The sequence below is a fragment of the Oncorhynchus clarkii genome, chromosome 32 (assembly GCF_045791955.1).
Source record: "Oncorhynchus clarkii lewisi isolate Uvic-CL-2024 chromosome 32, UVic_Ocla_1.0, whole genome shotgun sequence".
Lineage (NCBI taxonomy): Eukaryota > Metazoa > Chordata > Actinopteri > Salmoniformes > Salmonidae > Oncorhynchus > Oncorhynchus clarkii.
Window position 1 is genome coordinate 12,806,335 of NC_092178.1, and position 22,247 is coordinate 12,828,581.

Below are 22,247 nucleotides of genomic sequence, written 5' to 3' on the forward strand. Positions count from 1 at the left end.
GAGATAACGATGTGTTTTGTCTCCATAGAGATAACGATGTGTTTTGTCTCCATAGTGATTACAATACAGCGAGAGCCCGTGACAGCGGTCTCCAGTGACATCAACTTCCCCATGAAGGGCAGGAGGGGAATGAAGGACTGGGCTCGTTCCGCCGAAGACAAACTCTACATCCCCAAAGAGGTCTTCACCCTAACCTCTGAAGGTAAGATGGTCTTCATCATCATCTCATCATCATGACAGCATCTTCATCATCATCATAATCACATGCCTCATAGTGAAATATGGCTTCATACATCCTGTAAAGACTTCCCCTGACCTCACCACACTGATGTCAAGATGTCCTCACAAGGTGAATAATTCAGGTGATCATAACTTTAACCTCTGAACAGAGAAAGCCTGATGTGTAACAGGTTGACCCAGACCCATCACCTTATTGAATACTAGTTTCTGATTGGCTTGAAGGGCATTCTAGGTCATGCATTATTTCCCTATAGCGCACAGTATATTTGCATGGTAGAATTCAATGGCTATAGTTCATTTGTTACATGTTGTAGGTTTGAGCTGCTTTTGAAAGCAAAGGTCTAGTATACTGGCTATCTAGTATCTAATAAACCTGCTAGTTTCTTCAGTGGATGTTGAACACATTTCTACCGGCAAATGTGTTCAATTATAGCTATTGTATAAAAGGGATGATCAACTCGGGGCTCTATGTGTTTTCTGTAAAATAATGCAACTCTGTGGAAGGTCAGTTCCACTCTGCTAGTGCGTCATGGAACACACCTTACACGTCGTTCATTATTTTCCATAGAACGCATAGATAGCCCCTTGTTGATTATCCCTTACGTTTATCATGGAACAACTGTCTCACGTCCTACTTTGAACGCCACTTCAAATTGATCTGCACTTCTTACAGTCGTTTGACTGTATTCCCCTCAGGAAATCCCTTCGAAATTCCAAGTATTAAGGATGAACGTCTTTTTTTGACAAATTAATTCCACTTGGTTAAAGGATTTATTCCACTTGGTTAAAGGGTTAATTCCACATGGTTACAGGGTTAAAACAGAAACAACTCAAAGGTTAACAGTTTAGCCATTAATTCTGTGTGGTTAAGGTTAGGGCTATGGTTTGGGGAAGGCTTAAAATAAAATAATTTATAAAGACTCGCTATTACCATCAAGTAGCCTTGCTAGAGCATTGTGAACTGTGGTGGCGCAGTGCTCTGAGCAGTGCATTGTGAACTGTGGTGGCGCAGTGCTCTGAGCAGTGCATTGTGAACTGTGGTGGCGCAGTGCTCTGAGCAATGCATTGTGAACTGTGGTGGCGCAGTGCTCTGAGCAATGCATTGTGAACTGTGGTGGCGCCGTGCTCTGAGCAATGCATTGTGAACTGTGGTGGCGCAGTGCTCTGAGCAATGCATTGTGAACTGTGGTGGCGCAGTGCTCTGAGAGCAGTGCATTGTGGACTGTGGTGGCGCAGTGCTCTGAGCAGTGCATTGTGAACTGTGGTGGCGCAGTGCTCTGAGCAATGCATTGTTAACTGTGGTGGCGCAGTGCTCTGAGCAGTGCATTGTGAACTGTGGTGGCGCAGTGCTCTGAGCAGTGGCCTGTGGTGGCTCAGTGCTCTGAGCTGAGGTAGGTAGGTAGGTAGGTAGACAGACAGACAGACAGACAGACAGACAGACAGACAGACAGACAGACAGACAGACAGACAGACAGACAGACAGACAGACAGATAGATATGCTATGATAATCCTTGAGATGCTTCTACAACTTAATTGGTCATGATTTGGAAAGGCACACACCTGTCTAAATTAGGTCACACAGTTGACAGTGCATGTCAGAACAAAAACTTAGCAATGAGGTCAAAGGAATTGTCCGTAGAGGTCCGAGACAGGATTGTGTCAAGGCACAGATCTGGGGAAGGGTACCAAAAACATTTCTGCAGCATTGAAGGTCCCAAGACTCTTCCTAGAGCTGGCCGCCCCGCCAAACTGAGCCATTGGGGGAGAAGGGCCTTGGTCAGGGAGGTGACCAAAGAGCTGATGGTCACTCTGACAGAGCTCAGAGTTCCTCTGTGGAGATGGGAGAAGCTTCCAGAAGGACAACCATCTCTGCAGCATGAGATTCAACTCTTTGGCCTGAATGCCAAGCGTCACGTCTGGAGGAAACCTGGCACCATCCCTAAGGTGAAGCATGGTGGTGGCAGCATCGTCCTGTGGGGATGTTTTTCAGAGGCAGGGAGACTAGTCAGGATCAAGGCAAAGATGAATGGATCAAAGTACAGAGAGATCCTTGATGAAAAGCGCTTAGGACCTCAGCGAAGATTCACCTTCCAACAGGACATCAACCCTGAGCACCCAGCCATGACAACGCAAGAGTGGCTTCAGGACAAGTCTCGGAATGTCCTTGAGTGGCCCAGCCAGAGCCCAGACTTGAACCCGATCTTACATCTCTGGAGAGACCTTAAAGTAGCTGTGAAGCAACGCTCCCCATCCAACCTGACAGAGCTTGAAAGAATCTGCAGAGAAGCAGATGTACCAAGCTTGAGAAACTCGATGCCCAAATGCAGAAGTACTGAGTAAAGGGTCTGAATACGTGTTCAAATTCTATAAATTAGCAAATATTTCTAAAAGCAGAGTTTACTTTGTCCTTCAGGGGTATTGTGTGTAGATTGATGAGAGGAAAAAAAACGATTTAATTAATCAATTTTAGAAAAAGGTTGTAATGTAACAAAATGTGGAAAAAGAGGTCTGAATACTTTCTGAAAGATAGATAGATAGATAGATAGACAGAGATAGAGAGACATAAAGAGACATAGAGAAAGAGATTAGTATGTCTCTGTTGCTGATCCTGACCTCTATAATAACACAGGTCCCACAGGAAAGTACACACACACTGACTTTCTGTGTGCCCCCTGTCATCCCCATGAAAGGTTAGCCTGGTGTCAGACGTTGTCTGGCGTCTCTGTCTGGCTCTGAGGACACAGCTATTCTCTCTCTCTCTCTCTCTCTCTCAATTCAATTCAATTCAAGGGCTTTATTGGCATGGGAAACATGTGTTAACATTGCCAAAGCAAGTGAGGTAGATAATATATAAAGTGAATATATAAAGTGAAAAACAATAAAAATGAACAGTAAACATTACACATACAGAAGTTTCAAAACAATAAAGACATTACAAATGTAATATTATATCTATACAGTGTTTTAACAATGTACAAAATGTTAAAGGACACAAGATAAAATAAATAAGCATAAATATGGGTTGTATTTACAATGTTGTTTGTTCTTCACTGGTTGCCCTTTTCTCGTGGCAACAGGTCACAAATCTTGCTGCTGTGATGGCACACTGTGGAATTTCACCCAGTAGATATGGGAGTTTTTCAAAATTGGATTTGTTTTCGAATTCTTGGTGGATCTGTGTAATCTGAGGGAAATATGTCTCTCTAATATGGTCATACATTGGGCAGGAGGTTAGGAAGTGCAGCTCAGTTTCCACCTCGACAAGACCTCTTGAGAGCCATGTCTGCCTACGGCAACAGCAAGGCTATGCTCACTGAGTCTGTACATAGTCAAAGCTTTCCTTAATTTTGGGTCAGTCACAGTGGTCAGGTATTCTGCCGCTGTGTACTCTCTGTGTAGGGCCAAATAGCATTCTAGTTTGCTCTGTTTTTTTTCTCTCTCTCTCTCTCTCTCTCTCTCTCTCTCTCTCTCTCTCTCTCTCTCTCTCTCTCTCTCTCACTCACTATCTCTCTCTTTATATCTCTCTCTCTCTCTCACTCACTATCTCTCTCTTTATCTCTCTCTCTCTGTCTCTCACTCACTATCTCTCTCTTTATCTCTCTCTTTCTCTCTCTCTCTCTCTCTCTCTCTCTCTCTCTCTCTCTCACTCACTATCTCTCTCTATCTCTCTCTTTATCTCTCTCTCACTCTCTGGCTCTCTCCTACTCTCACCCTCTCTCTTTATCTGCCTCTCTTTCTCGCTCTCTCCTTCCTCCCCTCTCTCTCTGCCGCACCCTCTCTCTCCCTCATCCCCTCTCTCTCCCTCATCCCTTGTCTCTCCCTCATCCCCTCTCTCACACCCTCATTGGCTCTCTCTCTACCTCATCCCCTCTCTCTCTATCCCTCATCCCTTTTCTCTTACCCTCATCCTCTCTCTCTCTGCCACACCCTCTCTCCCTCATCCCCTCACTTTCTCCCTCATCCCCTCTCTCTCCCTCATCCCCTCTCTCTCCCCCTCATCCCTCACTCTCTCACTCATCCCCTCTCTCTCTCCTTCATCCCCCCTCTCTCTCTCTCTCTCTCTCTCTCTCTCTCCCTCATCCCTCACTCTCTCACCAATCATCTCTCTCTCTCCTTCATCCCCACTCTCTCTCTCCCTCATCCCCTGTATCTCCCTCATTCCCCCTCTCTCTCCCTTCTCCACTCTCTCTCCCTTATCCACTCTCTCTTCCTCATCCCCTCTCTCTCTCCCTTGTTGTAACTTTAATGTGTTACAGAGTTAATGTCTTAAGTTAACTCATTGAGCTGTATCTAAACATATTTCTTTACAGTTATTTACATATGTAATTGTATTGGTTTGAATTGAATTACGCTTTTTGACTGCAAGTTCCAGAATGCCTTGCGACAGGAATTAGAGAGATAACGCGCCAATTATGTGCAGGTGCGAGTGATTGTGGCTGACTTTCCGACAGCATCTTACCTGCATTGCTCTGTACCAAAACAAAGTTGTTAAATGTAACGTGAACAAGTATTATTACTAAAAGAAGCTTTCGTATCAAACCCGACATCCCGAGTCATTACTTTGAAGTTAGTTAATCTAAAATTCATTACCCCTCTCTCTCCCTTCTCCACTCTCTCTCCCTTATCCACTCTCTCTTCCTCATCCCCTCTCTCTCCCTCATCCCTCACTCTCTCCCTCATCCCCCCTCTCTCTCCCTCATCCCTCACTCTCTCACTCACCCCCCCCTCTCTCTCCTTCACTCCCCTTCACTCCCCTTCCTTCACTCCCCTTCACTCTCCTTCATTCCCGCTCTCTCTCCTTCATTCTCCTCTCTCTCTCTCTCCCTCATCACCTCTCTCTCCCTCATCCCCTCACTCTCTCTCCTTCATCCCCTCTCTCTCTCCTTCATCCCCCTCTCTCTCTCTCTCTCTCTCTCTCTCTCTCTCTCTCTCTCTCTCTCTCCCTCATCACCTCTCTCTCCCTCATCCCCCCTCTCTCTCCCTCATCCCTCACTCTCTCCTTCATCCCCTCTCTCTCTCTCTCCCTCATCCCCTCTCTCTCCCTCATCCATTCTCTCTCTCCCTCACCCTCTCTCTCTCCCTTATCCACTCTCTCTCCCTAATCCCCTGTCTCTCCCTCATTCCCTCTCTTTCTCCCTTATCCCCTCTCTCTCCCTCACCCCCCCTCTCTCTCCCTCATCTCTCTCCCTCATCCCCTCTCTCTCCCTCATCCATTCTCTCTCTCCCTCACCCTCTCTCTCTCCCTTATCCACTCTCTCTCCCTAATCCCCTGTCTCTCCCTCATTCCCTCTCTTTCTCCCTTATCCCCTCTCTCTCCCTCATCCCCCTTCTCTCTCCCTCATCTCTCTCCCTCATCCCCTCTCTCTCTCTCCCTCATCCCCTCTCTCTCTGCCGCACCCTCTTTCTCTCTCCCTCATCCCCTCTCTCTCCTTCATCCCCTCTCTCCCTCATCCCCCCTCTCCCTCACTCCCCCCCCCCTCTCTCTCTCTCTCTCTCTCTCTCTCTCTCACACACTCACACTCACACTCCCTGACAGAGCCTTTCTCTCCCTCTGTGTCTCCCCCCATAGTCACAGTCATGACTAAAGAATTGTAGCGGTTGGATGTCAGTGGCTCCATTGACTGGCAGTGCAGAGAGCTCATTGTGACCAGTGATCTGATGTTTATCAAAGTGTTTGGTTCATTTAACCTGTTACCAAAGCCATTCTCCCACAGACAGTCCCACTGATAGGCTCAATAGGATTGAGAATTGCACACATTCGCACACACACGCGCATTAGTTTATACACACACACACACACACACACACACAACAAACAACACACACTGGCCAATGATAGGCTCATGACTCGCTCCACAGCCCAATGCCTGGCTTGTCCACTGATCCATAAGATGACACTGACCCAGAGGTATAGACTGGTTAGGACACTCCTAGACGGCATATACACAGATACTGTAGATCCATGCACTAGTTCTATGACACACACACACACACACATTCACATTCAACCTCATAAGACACAATGATCCAATGACAGCCCAGAAGGTCAGGGCTTAATAAAGAAATGGATACATGACATGGTCTATTCATTTATACACAGTACTAAAACACGACCTATTACACCGTTGACCCTTAACGTACATCTGCAACGGATATCAATGGCATTTTGCCAATGTCTTAGATATAACTGGCTTTCATGGATGTGTATAGAGCTGCATCTCAATCTGTATACGCTCTAGTGTGATAGGCCAGTCTCAAGATCACGTTTAGTCATTTTCTATTTCAGTTGGCAGCTAACGGTTAGCTAACACTCATTTAAACGCTAGCTAACGGTTAGCCAACACTCATTTAAACTCTAGTTAATGGTTAGCAAAGACTCTTTTAAACGCTAGCTAACGGTTAGCCAACACTCATTTAAACGCTAGTTAATGGTTAGCAAAGACTAATTTACACGCTAGCTAACGGTTAGCCAACACTCATTTAAACTCTAGTTAATGGTTAGCAAACACTCATTTACACGCTAGCTAACGATTAGCCAACACTCATTTAAACACTTTAAAAATAATGGGGTGACCAAATTATATTAGAGGAAGATGTATTGATTAAAGTTTGGGTGACTGAATGGACTTCTGGTCTCAATCAGGATGTCTGTAATGAGTTTGTGGTCTGGTCAAGTGTAGGAGTGTCACCCCTCGCTCTCACCCAGACACTTTCATCCACAATATAACGGGGCATCTCATTTGCATGTTCATGCACACTGCCTTCAATTAGGATCCATCATAGTGACTGCTCTTCGTCATTGACTTTGATCATCTCTCTCTCTCTCTCTCTCTCTCTCTCTCTCTCTCTCTCGCTCTCTCTCTCTCTCTCTCTGTTAGATTTTGGATGACTCATCCCGTGTGCCTGAGTATTTTCCCTCCTTTATTTTCCCTACCAACCTTCCTTCTCTCCAGACGACCTCTTTCTGTGAGAGATCAACTCTCTGCAACACAATGCTCCAGGGAGAGAGGGATGGATGGAGAGAAATAGAAGGGGGAAGCAGAGGAAGCACAGAGTAGAAAGAGAGTCTTTGGCCTGTTGAGTAGAAAGAGAGTATTTGGCCTGTTGAGTAGAAAGAGAGTCTTTGGCCTGTTGAGTAGAAAGAGAGTCTTTGGCCTGTTGAGTAGAAAGAGAGTATTTGGCCTGTTGAGTAGAAAGAGAGTATTTGGCCTGTTGAGTAGAAAGAGAGTATTTGGCCTGTTGAGTAGAAAGAGAGTATTTGGCCTGTTGAGTAGAAAGAGAGTCTTTGGCCTGTTGAGTAGAAAGAGAGTATTTGGCCTGTTGAGTAGAAAGAGAGTATTTGGCCTGTTGAGTAGAAAGAGAGTCTTTGGCCTGTTGAGTAGAAAGAGAGTCTTTGGCCTGTTGAGTAGAAAGAGAGTATTTGGCCTGTTGAGTAGAAAGAGAGTATTTGGCCTGTTGAGTAGAAAGAGAGTCTTTGGCCTGTTGAGTAGAAAGAGAGTCTTTGGCCTGTTGAGTAGAAGGAGAGTCTTTGGCCTGTTGAGTAGAAAGAGAGTCTTTGGCCTGTTGAGTAGAAAGAGAGTATTTGGCCTGTTGAGTAGAAAGAGAGTATTTGGCCTGTTGAGTAGAAAGATAGTCTTTGGCCTGTTGAGTAGAAAGAGAGTATTTGGCCTGTTGAGTAGAAAGAGAGTATTTGGCCTGTTGAGTAGAGAGTAAAGAGAGTCTTTGGCCTGTTGAGTAGAAAGAGAGTCTTTGGCCTGTTGAGTAGAAAGAGAGTCTTTGGCCTGTTGAGTAGAAAGAGAGTCTTTGGCCTGTTGAGTAGAAAGAGAGTATTTGGCCTGTTGAGTAGAAAGAGAGTCTTTGGCCTGTTGAGTAGAAAGAGAGTCTTTGGCCTGTTGAGTAGAAAGAGAGTCTTTGGCCTGTTGAGTAGAAAGAAAGTCTTTGGCCTGTTGAGTAGAAAGAGAGTATTTGGCCTGTTGAGTAGAAAGAGAGTCTTTGGCCTGTTGAGTAGAAATAGAGTCTTTGGCCTGTTGAGTAGAAAGAGAGTCTTTGGCCTGTTGAAAGGGATGAAGGGGTGAAATATGTGCTTTGGTAATGTAAACATGTTTCCCATTCCAATAAAGCTCCTTCAATTGAACTGAATTGAGTTGAATAGCGAGGGAACAAAGAAATTGGAGAAAACAGTTTTGAAAAGGAAAAGCAAGGAGGCAGTTGGAAATGGAAAGAGAGGGTTGAGGAGGAAGGAAGTCTAGACGGATGAGGGGAGAATGACATGTGGTTTATCTTTCCCCTTTCACGTCTAAATGTCAATCTCTATCTTTGGTTTTCAATTCCTCTCAGCTGGTTGGTGAACCTTTAACTTCATATCAAATTGTAATGGTCACGTACACATATTTAGCAGATGCAGTCATAGGTGTAGCGAAATGCTTATGTTCCTAACTTCAACAGTGTAGTAATACCTGACAATACAAAACAATGCACACAAATCCCAACATTAAAAGAAAGGAACTAAGAAATAAGCAATGTCAGAGTCCGGAATATACATATAAACTCAGCAAAAAAAGATCATTTGTAAAAATCCAGATAACTTCACAGATCGTCATTGTAAAGGGTTTCAACACTGTTTCCCATGCTTCTTCAATGAACCATAAACAATTAATGAACATGCACCTGTGGAACGGTCTTTAAGACATTAACAGTTTACAAATGGTAGGCAATTAAGGTCACAGTTATGAAAACTTAGGACACTAAAGAGGCCTTTCTACTGACTCTGAAAAACACCAAAAGAAAGATGCCTGGGGTCCCTGCTCATCTGCGTGAACGTGCCTTAGGCATACTGCAAGGAGGCATGAGGACTGCAGATGTGGCCAGGGCAATAAATTGCAATGTCCGTACTGTGAGACGCCTAAGAAAAAGCTACAGGGAGACAGGACGGACAGCTGATCGTCCTCGCAGTGGCAGGCCACGTGTAACAACATCACACCTGCGGAACAGATACAGGAGGGCAACAACAACTGCCAGAGTTGCACCAGGAATGCACAATCCCTCCATCAGTGCTCAGACTGTGCGCAATAGGCTGAGAGAGGCTGGACTGAGGGCTTGTAGGCCTGTTGTAAGGCAGGTCCTCACCAGACATCACCGGCAACAACGTCGCCTATGGGCACAAACCCTCCATCTCTGGACCAGACAGGACTGGCAAAAAGTGCTCTTCACTGACGAGCCGCGGTTTTGTCTCACCAGGTGTCATGGTCGGATTCGCGTTTATCATCGAAGGAATGAGCGTTACACTGAGACCTGTAGCCTGGAGCGGGATCGATTTGGAGGTGGAGAGTCTGTCATGGTCTGGGGCGGTGTGTCACAGCATCATCCGACTGAGCTTGTTGTCATTGCAGGCAATTTCAATGCTGTGCGTTACAGGGAAGACATCCTCCTCCCTCATGTGGTACCCTTTCTGCAGGTTCATCCTGACATGACCCTCCAGCATGACAATGCCACCAGTCATACTGCTCAATATGTGCGTGATTTCCTGCAAGACAGGAATGTCAGTGTTCTGCCATGACCAGCAAAGAGCCTGAATCTCAATCCCATTGAGCACATCTGGGACCTGTTGAATCGGAGGGTGAGGGTGAGGGCTAGGGTCATTCCCCCCCAGAAATGTCCGGGAACTGGCAGGTGCCTTGGTGGAAGAGTGGGGTAACATCTCACAGCAAGAATTGGCAAATCTGGTGCAGTCCACGAGGAGAAGATGCAGTGCAATACTTAATGCAGCTGGTGGCCACACCAGATACTGACTGTTACTTTTGAGTTTGACCCCCCCCCCCCCCTTGTTCAGGGACACTGTCACGCCCTGGCCTTAGTATTTTGTGTTTTCTTTATTATTTTGGTCAGGCCAGGGTGTGACATGGGTGATTTATGTGTCTTGTCTTGTCTAGGGGTTTATTAGATTTATGGGGTTGTGTTTAGTAGAGTTGTCTAGGAAAGTCTATGGTTGCCTAGAGTGGTTCTCAATCAGAGGCAGGTGTTTATCATTGTCTCTGATTGGGAACCATATTTAGGCAGCCATATTCTTTGGGTATTTCGTAGGTGATTGTTCCTGTCTCTGTGTTTTGCACCAGTTAGGTCTGTTTTTGGTTTTCCACGTTTTCTTATTTTGTATTATACATTGTTCAAGTTATCATCTCTATTAAAGATGTTTATAAATAACCACGCTGCATTTTGGTCCGCCTCTCTTTCACCAGAAGAAAACCGTAACAGACACATTATTCCAATTCTGTTAGTCACATGTCTTTGGAACTTGTTCAGTTTATGTCTCAGTTGTTGAATCTTGTTATGTTCATGCAAATATTTACCCTTGTTAAGTTTGCTGACAATATATGCAGCAGACAGTGAGAGGATGTTTATTTTTTTGCTGAGTTCATTTTCATGGGATGGTGTGTGTAGACATTATGGACAGTATATGAATAGAAAAAATGTGTACAGCAGTAGTTATATAGGATGGTGTGTATAGACAGTAGTTATATAGGATGGTGTGTATAGACAGTAGTTATATAGGATGGTGTGTATAGACAGTAGTTATATAGGATGGTGTGTATAGACAGTAGTTATATAGGATGGTGTGTATAGACAGTAGTTATATAGGATGGTGTGTATAGAGAGTAGTTATATAGGATGGTGTGTATAGACAGTAGTTATATAGGATGGTGTGTGTAGACAGTGGTTATATAGGATGGTGTGTATAGACAGTAGTTATATAGGATGGTGTGTATAGACAGTAGTTATATATGATGGTGTGTATAGACAGTAGTTATATAGGATGGTCTGTATAGGCAGTAGTTATATAGGATGGTGTGTAGAGACAGTATTTATATAGGATGGTGTGTATAGACAGTAGTTATATATGATGGTGTGTATAGACAGTAGTTATATAGGATGGTGTGTGTAGACAGTAGTTATATAGGATGGTGTGTATAGACAGTAGTTATATAGGATGGTGTGTATAGACAGTAGTTATATAGGATGGTGTGTATAGACAGTAGTTATATAGGATGGTGTGTATTGACAGTAGTTATATAGGATGGTGTGTATAGGCAGTGGTTAAATAGGATGGTGTGTATAGACAGTAGTTATATAGGATGGTGTGTATAGGCAGTAGTTATATAGGACGGTGTGTATAGACAGTAGTTATATAGGATGGTGTGAATAGACAGTAGTTATATAGGATGGTGTGTATAGGCAGTAGTTATATAGGATGGTGTGTAGAGACAGTAGTTATATAGGATGGTGTGTGTAGACAGTAGTTATATAGGATGGTGTGTATAGACAGTAGTTATATAGGACGGTGTGTATAGACAGTAGTTATATAGGACGGTGTGTATAGACAGTAGTTATATAGGATGGTGTGTGTAGGTAGTAGTTATATAGGACGGTGTGTATAGACAGTAGTTATACAGGATGGTGTGTATCGACAGTAAATATATATGGTGGTGTGTATAGACAGTAGTTATATAGGATGGTGTGTGTAGACAGTAGTTATATAGGATGGTGTGTATAGGCAGTAATTATATAATTAGGGCTGATTTCAAGTTTTCATAACAATCGGAATTTGGTATTTTTGGACACCGATTATAAAACATTTCTACACCTATATTTAACCTTTATTGAACCTTTATTTAACCTTTATTTAATATTTATTTAACCTTTATTTAATCTTTATTGAACCTTTGTTTAACTAGACAAGTCAGTTAAGAACACATTCTTATTTTCAATGACGGCCTAGGAACTTAACTTCCTCGTTCAGGGACAGAACAATAGATTTTTACCTTGTCAGCTCGGGGGATTCAATCTTGCAAATTTACAGTTAACTAGTCCAACGCTCTAACCGCCTGCCTTTCATTGCACTCCACGAGGAGCCAAGGTAAGTTGCTAATTAGCATTAAACCTATCATATATAAAACAATCAATCAATCAATCAATCATAATCACTAGTTAACTACACATGGTTGATGATGTTACTAGTTTATCTAGCGTGTCCTGCGTTGCATATAATCGATGCGTTGCATATTGTTGCTCCAATGTGTACCTAACCATAAACATCAATGCCTTTCTTATAATCAATACACAGAAGTATACATTTTTAAACATGCATATTTAGCTAAAAGAAATCCAGGTTAACAGGCAATATTAACCAGGTGCAATTGTGTCACTTCTCTTGCATTCATTGCACGTAGAGTCAGTGTATATGAAAGAGTTTGTGCCGCCTAAATTGCCCGAATTTTACGTAAATATGACATAACATTGAAGGTTGTGCAATGTAACAGGAATATTTAGACTTATGGATGCCACCCGTTAGATAAAATACGGTTCCGTATTAAACTGAAAGAATAAACGTCTTTTTTTCGAAATGATAGTTTCCGGATTCGACCGTATTAATGACCTAAGGCTCGTATTTCTGTGTGTTATCATGTTATAACTAAGTCTATGATTTTATAGAGCTATCTGACTAAGCGATGGTAGGCACCAGCAGGCTCGTAAGCATTCATTCAAACAGCACTTTCGTGCGTTTGCCAGCAGCTCTGCTGTTTATGACTTCAAGCCTATCAACTCCCGAGATTAGGCTGGTGTAACCGATGTGAAATGGCTAGCTAGTTAGCGGGGTGCGTGCTAATAGCATTTCAAACGTCACTCGCTCTTAGACTTGGAGTAGTTGTTCCCCTTGCTCTGCATGGGTAACGCTGCTTCGATGGTGTCTGCTGCCGTTGTGTTCCTAGTTCGAGCCCAGGTAGGAGCGAGGAGAGGGATAGAAGCTATACTCTTACACTGGTAATACTAAACTGCCTATAAGAACATCCAGTAGTCAAAGGTATATGAAATACAAATGGTATAGAGAGAAAAGTCCTATAATTTCTATAATAACTACAACCTAAAACTTCTTACCTGGGAATATTGAAGACTCATGTTAAAAGGAACCACCAGCTTTCATATGTTCACATGTTCTGATCAAGGAACTTAAACGTTAGCTTTCTTACATGGCACATATTGCACTTTTACTTTCTTCTCCAACACTTTGTTTTTGCATTATTTAAACCAAATTGAACATGTTTCATTATTTCTTTGAGGCTAAATTGGTTTTATTGATGTATTATATTAAGTTAAAATAAGTTTTCATTATTGTTGTAATTGTCATTATTACAAATAATTTAAAAAAAAATGGCTGATGATTCGGTATCGGCTTTTTTTGGTCCTCCAATAATTGGTATCGGTATCGGCGTTGAAAAATCATAATCGGTCGACCTCTAGTATATACAGTGGTTATATATGGTGGTGTGTATAGACAGTAGTTATATATGATGGTGTGTATAGACAGTAGTTAAATATGATGGTGTGTATAGACAGCAGTTATATAGGATGGTGTGTATCGACAGTAAATATATATGATGGTGTGTATAGACAGTAGTTATATATGATGGTGTGTATAGACAGTAGTTATATAGGATGGTGTGTATAGACAGTAGTTATATATGATGGTGTGTATAGACAGTAGTTATATAGGATGGTGTGTATAGACAGTAGTTATATAGGATGGTGTGTATAGACAGTAGTTAATAGGATGGTGTGTATAGGCAGTAGTTATATAGGATGGTGTGTATAGACAGTAGTTATATATGATGGTGTGTATAGACAGTAGTTATATATGATGGTGTGTATAGACAGTAGTTATATATGATGGTGTGTATAGACAGTAGTTATATAGGATGGTGTGTATAGACAGTAGTTATATATGATGGTGTGTATAGACAGTAGTTATATAGGATGGTGTGTATAGACAGTAGTTATATAGGATGGTGTGTATAGACAGTAGTTATATAGGATGGTGTGTATAGGCAGTAGTTATATAGGATGCTGTGTATAGACAGTAGTTATATATGATGGTGTGTATAGACAGTAGTTATATATGATGGTGTGTATAGACAGTAGTTATATATGATGGTGTGTATAGACAGTAGTTATATATGATGGTGTGTATAGACAGTAGTTATATATGATGGTGTGTATAGACAGTAGTTATATATGATGGTGTGTATAGACAGTAGTTATATAGGATGGTGTGTATAGACAGTAGTTATATAGGATGGTGAGTATAGACAGTAGTTATATAGGATGGTGTGTATAGACAGTAGTTATATATGATGGTGTATATAGGTAGTAGTTAAATATGATGGTGTGTATAGACAGTAGTTATATAGGATGGTGTGTATAGACAGTGGTTATATATGATGGTGTGTATAGACAGTAGTTATATATGATGGTGTGTATAGACAGTAGTTATATATGATGGTGTGTATAGACAGTAGTTATATATGATGGTGTGTATAGACAGTAGTTATATATGATGGTGTGTATAGACAGTAGTTATATAGGATGGTGTGTATAGGCAGTAGTTATATAGGATGGTGTGTATAGACAGTAGTTATATAGGATGGTGTGTATCGACAGTAGTTATATAGGATGGTGTGTATAGACAGTAGTTATATATGATGGTGTGTATAGACAGTAGTTATATATGATGGTGTGTATAGACAGTAGTTAAATATGATGGTGTGTATAGACAGTAGTTATATAGGATGGTGTGTATAGACAGTAGTTATATATGATGGTGTGTATAGACAGTGGTGGAAAATGTACCCAATTGTCATACTTGAGTAAGAGTAAAGATACTTGAATAGAAAATGACTCAAGTAAAAGTGAAAGTCACCCAGTAAAATTATACTTCATTAAATGTATTTGGTTTTAAGTATACTTAAGTATCAAAAGTAAAATTATAAACCATTTCAAAATCTTTATATTAATCAAACAAGATGGTACAATTTTGTATTTAAAGGATTTCCAGGAGCAAACTCCAACACTCACACATCATTTACAAACAAAGCATTTGTGTTTAGTCCAGCAGACCAGAGCAGTAGGGATGACCAGGGATGTTCTCTGTTTAGTGAGTCCAGCAGACCAGAGCAGTAGGGATGACCAGGGATGTTCTCTGTTTAGTGAGTCCAGCAGACCAGAGCAGTAGGGATGACCAGGGATGTTCTCTGTTTAGTGAGTCCAACAGACCAGAGCAGTAGGGATGACCAGTGATGTTCTCTGTTTAGTGAGTCCAGCAGAACAGAGCAGTAGGGATGACCAGTGATGTTCTCTGTATTGTGAGTCCAACAGACCAGAGCAGTAGGGATGACAAGTGATGTTCTCTGTTTAGTGAGTCCAGCAGACCAGAGGCAGTAGGAATGACCAGTGATGTTCTCTGTTTAGTGAGTCCAGCAGACCAGAGGAAGTAGGGATGACCAGGGATGTTCTCTGTTTAGTGAGTCCAACAGACCAGAGCAGTAGGGATGAGCAGGGATGTTCTCTGTTTAGTGAGTCCAGCAGACCAGAGCAGTAGGGATGACCAGGGATGTTCTCTGTTTAGTGAGTCCAGCAGACCAGAGCAGTAGGGATGACCAGGGATGTTCTCTGTTTAGTGAGTCCAGCAGACCAGAGCAGTAGGGACGACCAGGGATGTTCTCTGTTTAGTGAGTCCAGCAGACCAGAGCAGTAGGGATGACCAGGGATGTTCTCTGTTTAGTGAGTCCAGCAGACCAGAGCCAGTAGGGATGGCCAGTGATATTCTCTGTTTAGTGAGTCCAGCAGACCAGAGCCAGTAGGGATGACCAGGGAGGTTCTCTGTTTAGTGAGTCCAGCAGACCAGAGCCAGTAGGGATGACCAGGGATGTTCTCTGTTTAGTGAGTCCAGCAGACCAGAGCCAGTAGGGATGACCAGGGAGGTTCTCTTGATAAGGGTGTGAATTAGAACATATTCCTGTTCTCCTAAGCATTCAAAACGTAATGAATACTTGTTGGTGTCAGGATAAATGTCTGGAGTAAAAAGTACATTATTTTCTTCAGGAATGTAGAGAAGTAAAAGTAAAAGTTGTCAAATATATAAATTGTAACGTAAAGTGCAGATAAAAAAAACCCGACTTAACTAGTACTTTCAAGTACTTTTACCTATGCACATTATGGACAGTGTATGAATAGAACAGTAGGCCTCGACTAGAATACAGTGTACACATATGAACCTTTAACCTTCTTCCTGGACAGGTGATCTGCTGTTTGGACTGTAGCCTTTGGGCCTGCGTGGGATAAGTACCACTCATGTATTTCCTCAATTCAATTTATATTAATAACTATTATGTTTGTGTCTTTCAGAAACAGAAACGGAGACCTCGTATTTTGTCATCGGAGCCATCCTTTATCGAACCTTAGGAGTCATCCTTCCTGCCCCCAAGTAAATATGTTTCCTATTCCATTAAAAAGGGTTTGCAATTAATTTAGCTTATCTCTCTCTCTCTCATCCATCATTCTTCATCTCTAAAGCTTTAAACCTTGCCATCGCAGATTATCCCTCTACCGCTAGCACTTCCTGGAATTCCCCACTCCTGCTGATCCAATTAAAAGGGAACTACCGGAGAATTGGGAAGAGTTTATCATTCAGGAGGGCTTAGCTATCCCGGTCAGACTGATCCTTCCTAACACTATGGTGACAAACGGATGGTAGTGCTTTGGTGTCAGGTCTTTCCATGTCATGGTTATTAGGATTATATATGGAATTATACACTTCAATCACTAAAGATGTGCGACAGCCATCAATCCTGAGAAATGACCGGAGATCCATTGCTTTTTGATTTCTACCTTCCCTCTCTATTGGTAATCTTCTCCCTAGATGTTATTCTGTCAGCTATTCCTCTCTTCATTCCTTGCTCCCATTCTCCATTTTTTGTATTACATTTTTAAATGTTTTATTTAACCTTTATTTAAGAAGGCAAGTCAGTTAAGAATAAATTCTTATTTTCAATGACGGCCTACACCGGCCAAACCCGGACGATGCTGGGCCAATTTGACACCACCCTACAGGACTCCCGGTTGTGATACGTTTGTTTCTTAATGGTCCTGGCCCTAATACTCAATTCTGGTGATATTACTCAGGTCTGGTGATATTACTCAGGTCTGGTGATATTACTAATTTCTGGTGATATTACTCAGGTCTGGTGATATTACTCAGGTCTGGTGATATTACTCAGGTCTGGTGATATTACTCAGGTCTGGTGATATTACTCAGGTCTGGTGATATTACTCAGGTCTGTTGATATTACTCAGGTCTGGTGATATTACTCAGATCTGGTGATATGACTCAGGTCTGGTGATATGACTCAGGTCTGGTGATATTACTCAGGTCTGGTGATATTACTCAGGTCTGGTGATATTACTCAGGTCTGGTGATATTACTCAGGTCTGGTGATATTACTCAATTCTGGTGATATTACTCAATTCTGGTGATATTACTCAGGTCTGGTGATACTACTCAATTCTGGTGATATTACTCAGATCTGGTGATATTACTCAGGTCTGGTGATATTACTCAGATCTGGTGATATTACTCAGGTCTGGTGATATTACTCAGGTCTGGTGATATTACTCAGGTCTGGTGATATTACTCAATTCTGGTGATATTACTCAGGTCTGGTGATATTACTCAGGTCTGGTGATATTACTCAGGTCTGTTGATATTACTCAGGTCTGGTGATACTACTCAATTCTGGTGATATTACTCAGGTCTGGTGATATTACTCAGGTCTGGTGATATTACTCAGGTCTGGTGATATTACTTTTGACCAGGTCCCATAGTTCCATAATCTCTCTCTCTCGCTCTCTCTCTCTCTCTCTCTCTCTCTCTTTCTCTTTTCTCTCTCTTTTCTCTCTTTTCTCTATCTCTCTCTCTCTCTCTTTCTCTCTCTCTCTCTCTCTCTCTCTCTCTCTCTCTCCCTCTCTCTCTCTCTCTCTCTCTCTCTCTCTCTCTCTCTCCCTAACTCTTTTCTCTCTCTCTCTCTCTCTCTCTCTCTTTTGTCTCTCTCTCTAACTCTCTCTCTCTCTCTCTCGCTCTCTCTCTCACTCTCTCTCACTCTCCCTCTCTCTCTCTCTCTTTAGAGCCCCTGCTGTGATCAACTCTAAGATTCTGACGGTGACGGTCCGACCAGAACCCAAACCCAGTGAACCCATGGTGGTTGTGGAGCTGTCCCCACTGCTTAATGTGAGTATAACATGGAATAGACTGATAATGATGTGTCATAGCCTTATAATGATGTGTCATAGCCTGGTAATGATGTGGCGTAGCCTGGTAATGATGTGTCATAGCCTGATAATGATGTGTCATAGCCTGATAATGATGTGTCATAGCCTGGTAATGATGTGGCGTAGCCTGGTAATGATGTGTCATAGCCTGATAATGATGTGTCATAGCCTGGTAATGATGTGGCATAGCCTGGTAATGATGTGTCATAGCCTTATAATGATTTGTCATACCCTGAAAATGATGTGTCATAGCCTGATAATGATGTGTCATAGCCTTATAATGATGTGTCATAGCCTGATAATGATCTGTCATAGCCTTGTAATGATGTGTCATAGCCTGATAATGATGTGTCATGGCCTTATAATGATGTTTATCAGCCTGAGTGTTACAGTACTCCTTCACATCCTTGTCTGTAGCTTTTCAATTAGAACAGAACTGGAGAGTTTAATGAGAGACTGTCCTGCAACAATGAGCCACTGTAGACGGTTGACCTTTCAGCACATTGAACCACTGTAGACGGTTGGTTGACCTTCAGCACATTGAACCACTGTAGACGGTTGACCTTCAGCACATTGAACTACTGTAGACGGTTGACCTTACAGCACATTGAACCACTGTAGACGGTTGACCTTCAGCACATTGAACCACTGTAGACGGTTGACCTTCAGCACATTGAACCACTGTAGACGGTTGACCTTACCGCACATTGAACCACTGTAGACGGTTGGTTGACCTTACAGCACATTGAACCACTGTAGACGGTTGGTTGACCTTCAGCACATTGAACAACTGTAGACGGTTGGTTGACCTTCAGCAAATTGAACCACTGTAGACGGTTGGTTGACCTTACAGCACATTGAACCACTGTAGACGGTTGGTTGACCTTCAGCACATTGAACCACTGTAGACGGTTGGTTGACCTTACAGCACATTGAACCACTGTAGACGGTTGGTTGACCTTACAGCACATTGAACCACTGTAGACGGTTGGTTGACCTTCATCACATTGAACAACTGTAGACGGTTGGTTGACCTTCAGCACATTGAACAACTGTAGACGGTTGGTTGACCTTCAGCAAATTGAACCACTGTAGACGGTTGGTTGACCTTACAGCACATTGAACCACTGTAGACGGTTGGTTGACCTTCAGCACATTGAACCACTGTAGACGGTTGGTTGACCTTACAGCACATTGAACCACTGTAGACGGTTGGTTGACCTTACAGCACATTGAATCACTGTAGACGGTTGACCTTACAGCACATTGAACCACTGTAGACGGTTGGTTGACCTTCAGCACATTGAACCACTGTAGACGGTTGATCTTCAGCACATTGAACTACTGTAGACGGTTGGTTGACCTTACAGCACATTGAACCACTGTAGACGGTTGGTTGACCTTCAGCACATTGAACTACTGTAGACGGTTGGTTGACTTTCAGCACATTGAACTACTGTAGACGGTTGGTTGACCTTCAGCACATTGGACTACTGTAGACGGTTGGTTGACCTTCAGCACATTGAACTACTGTAGACGGTTGTTTGACCTTCAGCACATTGAACTACTGTAGACGGTTGGTTGACCTTACAGCACATTGAACCACTGTAGACGGTTGACCTTACAGCACATTGAACCACTGTAGACGGTTGGTTGACCTTCAGCACATTGAACCACTGTAGACGGTTGGTTGACCTTACAGCACATTGAACCACTGTAGACGGTTGGTTGACCTTACAGCACATTGGACGACTGTAGACGGTTGGTTGACCTTACAGCACATTGAACCACTGTAGACGGTTGGTTGACCTTACAGCACATTGGACGATTGTAGACGGTTGGTTGACCTTCAGCACATTGAACCACTGTAGACGGTTGACCTTCAGCACATTGAACCACTGTAGACGGTTGACCTTACAACACATTGAACCACTGTAGACGGTTGGTTGACCTTACAGCACATTGAACCACTGTAGACGGTTGGTTGACCTTCAGCACATTGAACCACTGTAGACGGTTGGTTGACCTTACAGCACATTGAACCACTGTAGACGGTTGGTTGACCTTACAGCACATTGAACCACTGTAGACGGTTGACCTTACAGCACATTGAACCACTGTAGACGGTTGGTTGACCTTACAGCACATTGAACCACTGTAGACGGTTGACCTTACAGCACATTGAACCACTGTAGACGGTTGGTTGACCTTCAGTACATTGAACCACTGTAGACGGTTGACCTTACAGCACATTGAACCACTGTAGACGGTTGGTTGACCTTCAGCACATTGAACCACTGTAGACGGTTGACCTTACAGCACATTGAACCACTGTAGACGGTTGGTTGACCTTCAGCACATTGAACCACTGTAGACGGTTGACCTTCAGCACATTGAACTACTGTAGACGGTTGGTTGACCTTACAGCACATTGAACCACTGTAGACGGTTGGTTGACCTTCAGCACATTGAACTACTGTAGACGGTTGGTTGACTTTCAGCACATTGAACTACTGTAGACGGTTGGTTGACCTTCAGCACATTGAACTACTGTAGACGGTTGGTTGACCTTCAGCACATTGAACTACTGTAGACGGTTGGTTGACCTTCAGCACATTGAACAACTGTAGACGGTTGGTTGACCTTACAGCACATTGAACCACTGTAGACGGTTGACCTTACAGCACATTGAACCACTGTAGACGGTTGGTTGACCTTCAGCACATTGAACCACTGTAGACGGTTGGTTGACCTTACAGCACATTGAACCACTGTAGACGGTTGACCTTACAGCACATTGGACGACTGTAGACGGTTGGTTGACCTTACAGCACATTGGACAACTGTAGACGGTTGGTTGACCTTACAGCACATTGAACCACTGTAGACGGTTGGTTGACCTTACAGCACATTGAACCACTGTAGACGGTTGGTTGACCTTACAGCACATTGAACCACTGTAGACGGTTGACCTTACAGCACATTGAACCACTGTAGACGGTTGGTTGACCTTACAGCACATTGAACCACTGTAGACGGTTGACCTTACAGCACATTGAACAACTGTAGACGGTTGGTTGACCTTCAGCACATTGAACCACTGTAGACGGTTGACCTTCAGCACATTGAACTACTGTAGACGGTTGGTTGACCTTCAGCACATTGAACTACTGTAGACGGTTGGTTGACTTTCAGCACATTGAACTACTGTAGACGGTTGGTTGACCTTCAGCACATTGAACTATTGAATACGGTTGGTTGACCTTCAGCACATTGAACTACTGTAGACGGTTGGTTGACCTTCAGCACATTGAACAACTGTAGACGGTTGGTTGACCTTACAGCACATTGAACCACTGTAGACGGTTGACCTTACAGCACATTGAACCACTGTAGACGGTTGACCTTACAGCACATTGTACGACTGTAGACGGTTGGTTGACCTTACAGCACATTGGACGACTGTAGACGGTTGGTTGACCTTACAGCACATTGAACCACTGTAGACGGTTGGTTGACCTTACAGCACATTGAACCACTGTAGACGGTTGACCTTACAGCACATTGAACCACTGTAGACGGTTGGTTGACCTTACAGCACATTGAACCACTGTAGACGGTTGACCTTACAGCACATTGAACCACTGTAGACGGTTGGTTGACCTTACAGCACATTGAACCACTGTAGACGGTTGGTTGACCTTCAGCACATTGAACCACTGTAGACGGTTGGTTGACCTTCAGCACATTGAACCACTGTAGACGGCTGGTTGACCTTCAGCACATTGAACCACTGTAGACGGCTGGTTGACCTTACAGCACATTGAACCACTGTAGACGGTTGGTTGACCTT

General features: G+C 43.1%; 1 protein-coding gene across 1 annotated transcript in view; it reads left to right on the forward strand.

Moving 5' to 3' along the window:
* The window catches only part of LOC139391896 (adhesion G protein-coupled receptor B2-like), a 253,496-nt gene that overhangs the window by 61,537 nt on the left and 169,712 nt on the right, over window positions 1-22,247 (forward strand). Inside the window, exons 10-12 of the mRNA XM_071139514.1 lie at window positions 56-202; window positions 16,475-16,553; window positions 18,251-18,353. Coding sequence (XP_070995615.1) covers window positions 56-202; window positions 16,475-16,553; window positions 18,251-18,353 — 329 coding nt within the window. The remainder of the gene's footprint in view (window positions 1-55; window positions 203-16,474; window positions 16,554-18,250; window positions 18,354-22,247) is intronic.